Raw genomic sequence first — 6830 nt, forward strand, 5'->3', positions numbered from 1 at the left:
GTATAATGGATCAACATCCTCTCAAGTTCTTAAGGTAACTCCACGTTTTAAGTTATTAAATTTTGACAATTACTAATGAGTAGTTAGATTTTGTTACCTCATAAATGTTTATTATCACTGTTAAGCTGTTGAGAATGTGACAGACCTAAACCACTTAGATAAATGATGCATGATAAGGTTATAAGAACTTTACGCTGCTGATCAAAATAAATAAATAAATAAAGAACTTTACGCTGTAGTAATTCTAAGAATTCTAGAGGATCAAAAATCACAAGTGCAGTCGGTAGTTTATGCTGGATTGGTGCCACTGTTCTCTTGTTCCGGTTTTGATGCTGTAATGTTTAGATGGCATTGGCTTCATTCAACTTGTACATAAATGATTTTTAAAGGATATTTTCCAAGGCCCTCTTCCTCTTATTTCTTCTGTTTCAGCTTGGGATCTCTTTAGTCCTAATAGACTTAGTTGGAGGGTTTATTAATTCTCAAGCTTCCATAAAAATTGAATTGCTCACAAGATGAGTCATAGGTAGAAATGACATGATTTGAATCCATGGCAACATAAAAATGGTATGAATTCTCTTATCCATTAGGATTGATATCATCTGCCGGAAGCTGTTTGATTATTTGACGCGTATCACTCGCTTGTCAACAATCGTGAGAGCACACCAAATTAGAAATAAAAATAATTTTCAATATTAACTGAAATAAAAGAATGGAAATAGAAAAGAGAGAGATCTAAGCAGGTGGCAGGCTGATAACTCCTAAGGTAAAACCCATTTTCCGAGAGAGAGAGAGAGAGTGAGATTTGTATAGGGCTAAAGTAGTAGTCTAATAATTTTACCTAAAAACAAGTAGAAAAGCATTTGGGCTTGAGTCAAAGCCCGAATCCTTTTGTAAGAAACCCATTACAAAACATACAATTCTGACAACTATTGAGTCTCGGAATATCCATCAGCGGTGGGTCATTATCTCAATTTATCCCTGTTCGATAAGATAAATATGTAACAGTGATTTAGAGGCTGAAAAATGAAAATCGTTACAGAGCAAGTGCATCCAACAGTCATCATCTCAAATCAATTCTGGAACAGGAATACCCCACATTATTAGGTGATCTTGGACCAAAATCAGTACACACATGTTTATCTAAAGTACTCCCTCCTCCTAGGGGACAGGGAAACATCGTGCTACTATCATATTATTGTCACACATTAAAAGCAAAATTGACTGCTCAATTTTAAGTTTTTAGATAAGCTCAAAAGATAAAAATTAAAAAATTAAAAAAAAAAAAAAAAAACTAAAGTTTTTAGCTGTCCACCACATTTCAAGGTAGCCCACTGGACCATCAAACAGTGTCACCTCTCTCTGCCCGAACTTCATTTCCTATAATTTGGTTTTAAAATGAAAATTCTAATTACTAACCATTTAAACTGTACAAAAAATTGTACATTGAATTCTCAAGGCTAGTTTCACAAAGCTCCCCCCCCCCACCCCCCCATTGACAGCACAATCACCAGTTGAATTAATTCACTTTTAGTAATCTACAATCTAGGAATCCATGATGACTACAAATTTATGAAATTTTTATACACAACATCAATTCCATTACTACCCAGTGTAAGAGTGGCTGTGAATATGTCAACAAGGTGATGATTGAGCCTGGAGCTCCACCTGCCACCACCTGAGATCATTGGTTTTCATCATTCTGAAGAGAAATTCATTTCTTCAATAGCGATCGATAGTTCTGATTCCATCACATTATCGGGGTTTGTCTCTTCAGTCTTATCCTTGATGCCATTCTCTTCCTTCCCTTCTGCTGCAGCTATACACTCCTGGAATCTGAAGCAACCTATGAGATGGTCATTTGTTAATCCTGCTACCTGCATGAATGAGTAGATGACAGTGGGGCTCACACATCGGAATCCCCGTCTCACCAGGTCTTTGCTTATCACATCTGCTTTTGGAGTTTTCGCCGGAACTAGGCGAGGATATCGGAATCTGCTAACTATAGGTTTGTGGTTCACAAAGCTCCAAATGTACTTGTCAAATGACCCAAACTCATCTATGACCTGGCATCAGCAAAACCTGCAAAAAGTTAGTTGCAATGATAATTATAGCAACCAAAGAATGACCAATTATGGCACTTCAGTAAAAAAGGTTAGTGGTTAGTGGTTAATGGCTGGAATTATCAAAGCAGATAAATGACTTGGGTCTTGCCAACTAAGAAAGCTGGCACGTAGAAAACAAGGAATAATTAGGTGCATGAGTAACTCTTGAAATAAAATATAATGATGTCAGGCTGTTTAAATCATAATATATAGGCTTGTCTTATAGGGGTCACACAAATTGAACACAGATCTGGACCACATTTCAACTACTTTGTTCACCTAACCAACATGATCAAATGCTCACTAAGCGCCCATCATTTGTCATTTGGTTCATCATACGAAGATTATAGATCATGAATGGTCCTTGACCTAAACAGGTATACTAGCCAATACCAGGTTTTCTGATTCAAAACAAGACTGCATAAACTAATCCGATTCTAAACTGAGACACGATTTGAACAAATTTTTAGGCACTTGCTTCTCTTGGCATCTCCAAATAGGCTTCTTTCTTCGATAATGCTTAGGAATTCCTAGAGACTGAGCAACTAGGTTGAATTCTATTTCTACCTTCTTGATAGCTATATATTTTGCATCTGTCACTTGTCCCAAAAAAAAAAATTTGTAATTGTCCAATTTACTTTGGGTAAATACACAAGAGTGTATACATGTCACATGAACTTTTTAATACGGTGTGTGCTAAGCATCTTGAAATAAGTGATAATAAAAAAAAGACTCCTATGTGCATGCATCTTTAAAATGCAAAAACAAAATGAGAATCTACCTTAGATATTTGACGTGCATTCTCAATGATAGAACGTAGCTTCAGTTCTGATAAAAGGGAGACTGCAGTGCTTCCTGGTGCTAATATTTTCTTTTCATTCAATTTTGAGACAGTGACTGGATCGAAGTCAGTAAATACTTCCCTGCAGAAAGAAGATTGTCAGAAAATAGGATACAGTGACAAGCCCAAGAAGCAGGGATGAAACCATGACTTCAAGGGACCAAGTTATCTTATAGCAAATAGTTCGGAGGTGGATAAGTTGATAGATGAAAATAAGATTGGAAATTCATAGGAGGAATACCTAAAGATATGCCTTTTGCTTAAAATGGTAGGCCATGGAAGTTCAGCCAAAGCACTAGAAAGAACAAGCAGCTCAAACAATTTCCTGTATGAGGTGAAGGGAATTTAAAAAACCACAGGTGAATAAATTATATATCAAAACAGGATTCCCATCTCAATCAACATGGATTCAAGCAATGTTGAGATCCCATACTTGTCATCATGAACTGGAACTCCCCATTCTTCATCATGGAAAGCAGCGTAACTTGGATCTGGTTTCAACAAATAAAACTCTGTCAGAATGTAAGATCTAAAAGAAGCATAATCATATTGATAGGCAAAATACTTATCAAAACAAACACATAGAGCTAGGCAACATAGGAGCACTGGCTTTCCAAATCAATCCATAGCCTGCTAGTGACTGGGTAACACATGTATCTCACTTCAAGTGCAACATACTGATGCATGCTTTTTTTTTTTGCTGAATAAAAAGGTGAGAGGGAGCAGCCAACCACCTATCCCTAAAGGTTCAAACTCAAAACCTACCTCCACTAGACCATTTCTCTGGGTGGTAATATAATCTTTTCTAGTGAAATGGGAAAAGAATGACAACTTATTGTGGATGTGGATGCACTTAGAGCTATATATCTACAGTTTTTGCACCAAATAAGAGCAACACACTAAATGAAGAAACAAAGACTGACTACATAAACATGCGACATGGTGTTTTAATTCACTCAAAGTAATCATAGTTGTAAAACACAAAATCCAAGGAAAAGCCAACAGCTGGTTTCCAAAATAGTTCTTTCAATAGAATTGCCTCCAACATCAGAAAAACAGCATATTTATGCTCATTTCCCAACTTTCCATAATATAGTACCTCCTACGTAGTTGTCACAAAATGCAAAAGACAAAGCCTTAAGGAAATTGATCCAATTTAATTAAACTGCAAGCAGCAAGTAAGAATAATTAGATGATTTGGGGCTGTATCACCTATTATTACATCACAAGCTTAAATTCTTAACAGACTAGGCTGGGAACATATTCCATAGAGTAAAATCATACAATCATGTTGAGTTATCAGTTGCATCATAAAACTGTAGAAAGTAGGGGTTTTATGTTATAAGTACTCATTTAGCTAGGTTTTTGCAAGAACCTAGATATGAAACCATAGTAGACAAACTGCTTAATGAACAACTCGATTCTATGTCTAAATGTTGTCTGAACCAAATTCAACAAGAACAGAGCAAAGTCATTTTAAGAAAGCCTTACATCTGACTACTTCAATTAGCTAAATATATTTCCTACTGAATTTTATCAAGGGCTATGTCCTCATCAATCAAACTCCTAGGTTGAAAAAATGTCTTGGTTCAGTTTGCAGTTCTTTAGAATGATGGCTACAAACCTATTCACTTCAATTCAATCACTGAGCAAAAGCAATCCAAATCTGGCTTTCCTAGTGATAACATACTTTAACACAAATACTTCCTTTTATAAATTATCATTTCAATGTAAAAACTCCTGAACAAGCTATGAGCCTATGACACTACTAATATTAAACTATCATAGCTCTATTCAACAAATCTCTATTATTCTTCATAAAATTAACAGTGAAGAAAATATTTTATGAATAAAAACATGTAACAAAAAGGTACATATTTATTCCACAAAACTTTAATCATTTGTAGAAATCAATCAATTGCTCCAAAATCAAGAAGAAAGAACATACCAGTATTTGGTGTCACCCACGCACACCTCTTCTTGGTTTGCAGACCATCAGGTGGAGACTCCAAACCACTATCAGAAGCAACGCTTCTTGGCTTTGAAGCATACGGCTTCCGCCTAGTACCCATACTATTTGACCGAGTCAACCTGCCAGTAGATGCCCGACTATGAAATGAATCCGTAGAGGCATCAGATGAACACGAAGCATTTAAAGACAAATTGGAATGCAACAACTGTTCGTGTCTTCGAAGCACAGAAGGCACATTGACAGAATGCAACTGAGGAGAGGAAGTTGTAACCGAAGACAGTTTCCGGGCTTTCTTATCTTCAGCCAATGTAGCATCCTCGGTTGATTTCTCAACCTTTCTCAATGGCTTCGAACCAGGTTTTCGTGCACTCAATGACCCCGCCTTGTTCCCAGCCGGACCAAGCACCGGCCTAGCCTCTGAATCAGCCACATTCATAGACCTCACTCTTGGAGCTCCTGACATTGACAAAACCCCCTTTGGTTTAATCTAAAGATCCCAACTTTTTGACCTCAAGATCACCCAAATTTCCCAATTGCACAAACTTGTGGGTTTGTTCAAATCCACAAGATTACCAAACCATCCTTCAAAATCATCCAAAACCCACCAACAAAATCCGCTGACACCCCCATTTTGATGCTCAAATCACTTCAGAAACCCCTAGGAACAAGTTCTCATACAAAAATTTTCACTTCCACTAGACACATCCATTGACTTTGCACCTCAAGCTCTCACCCCAGATCTCAAATTTTCACCCTCAAATTTCACAAACTCACAGTAGGCTTCACTCAAAATGACTGAACTAAAGTGCTAAAACCTCAAACCCACAAACCTGAAACCACCAAAACCCACACTTTTTTTTTTCTGAAACCCAGATTTCAAATCAGCCCAAAACCCTAGAAAAAACAAGACCCACTTAGGATTTCACAAACAGAATCATGCACTTCATCAAAATCAGGGAAATGGGTTCAGCTTTTTTTACCAAAGCTAGGGTTTTTATACAAACATAGAACCTTAAAAAAGGCTGTATAATGCATATTCAAAATGAGCTATAATCGAAGAAGAGCCTCGAAAGGCTAAGATTCCATTGCGCATTGTGGGAAAAACGAGAGCCTCGTTCGTTCTGAAACTGCGTCGTTTTTTTCAGGCGCTACTCACATTCACATGGAAAAGAAAAAGCTGACACATTTTGGTGTGCACGCTGCAGGTCTCACTTTGAATCTGCTTCTTTTTTTTCCCGAGAAAATGGAAGGGAAAGTTGGAGAGAAAATGCGGGAAAGTGGGGTTTGAAGTAAGTTGCTTGCTTGAGAGAATTGGTGGGTTCGATCTATAACAGTGGAAAATTGGAAATTTCTGTGAGTTATTAGAGAGAGAGAGAGAGAGAGAGAGAGTTGAAAGAGCGAACGAGTTTAAGAGAGAGAGTGAGGATTGGGATGCCTTTGTTTATTGGAGGGCCACCGGGAGAGCTGGTTTTGAAAACAGTGTTTTACCGGCTATGTCAGGTACGTTTTGAATTTGGATTTTTTTTTTCTTTTTTATAGGCTTAATTATTACTAATTTTATTATTCTAATTAAATAATAAAAAAAAACTTTATCAATCGACCTAATTAATTAGCCTGAAAATATTTTTGACATTTTTTTTTTTTGATAAAATTTTTTGACCTAATTGAAACCCATTTAGTCACTCATTTATTAGCCAATAGTTTTGTAAGTTGTAACCATTGTTTTAAAAAACATGAATAGTCAAATAATTGAAAAATTGTCTAATTTCTATTTTTACCGATTGTATTAGTGGTTTTTACGGTTAAATAATAAGTGATTTTTACGGTTTTTAGAAAACATATTGAGGGTTTTGGTTCTCATTTGAACTGGAGTTTTTAAAAATGTACTTTAATTCAACTAGTATCTAGTATC

General features: G+C 36.4%; 1 protein-coding gene across 1 annotated transcript; it reads right to left on the minus strand.

The window, feature by feature from the left end:
* Positions 1-1514: 1514 nt before the first annotated feature.
* On the minus strand, positions 1515-6329 carry LOC126715627 (uncharacterized). Its single transcript, XM_050416330.1, has 5 exons — positions 4895-6329; positions 3380-3437; positions 3188-3271; positions 2887-3028; positions 1515-2066 (listed from the first exon to the last, which is right to left on the minus strand). The coding sequence occupies exons 1-5, from the start codon at positions 5379-5381 to the stop codon at positions 1698-1700; spliced, it is 1140 nt and encodes a 379-aa protein (XP_050272287.1). The 5' UTR covers positions 5382-6329; the 3' UTR covers positions 1515-1697.
* Between the last annotated feature and the right edge of the window lie 501 nt (positions 6330-6830).

The sequence above is a fragment of the Quercus robur genome, chromosome 2 (genome assembly GCF_932294415.1).
Source record: "Quercus robur chromosome 2, dhQueRobu3.1, whole genome shotgun sequence".
In the NCBI taxonomy this organism is placed as follows: Eukaryota; Viridiplantae; Streptophyta; class Magnoliopsida; order Fagales; family Fagaceae; genus Quercus; species Quercus robur.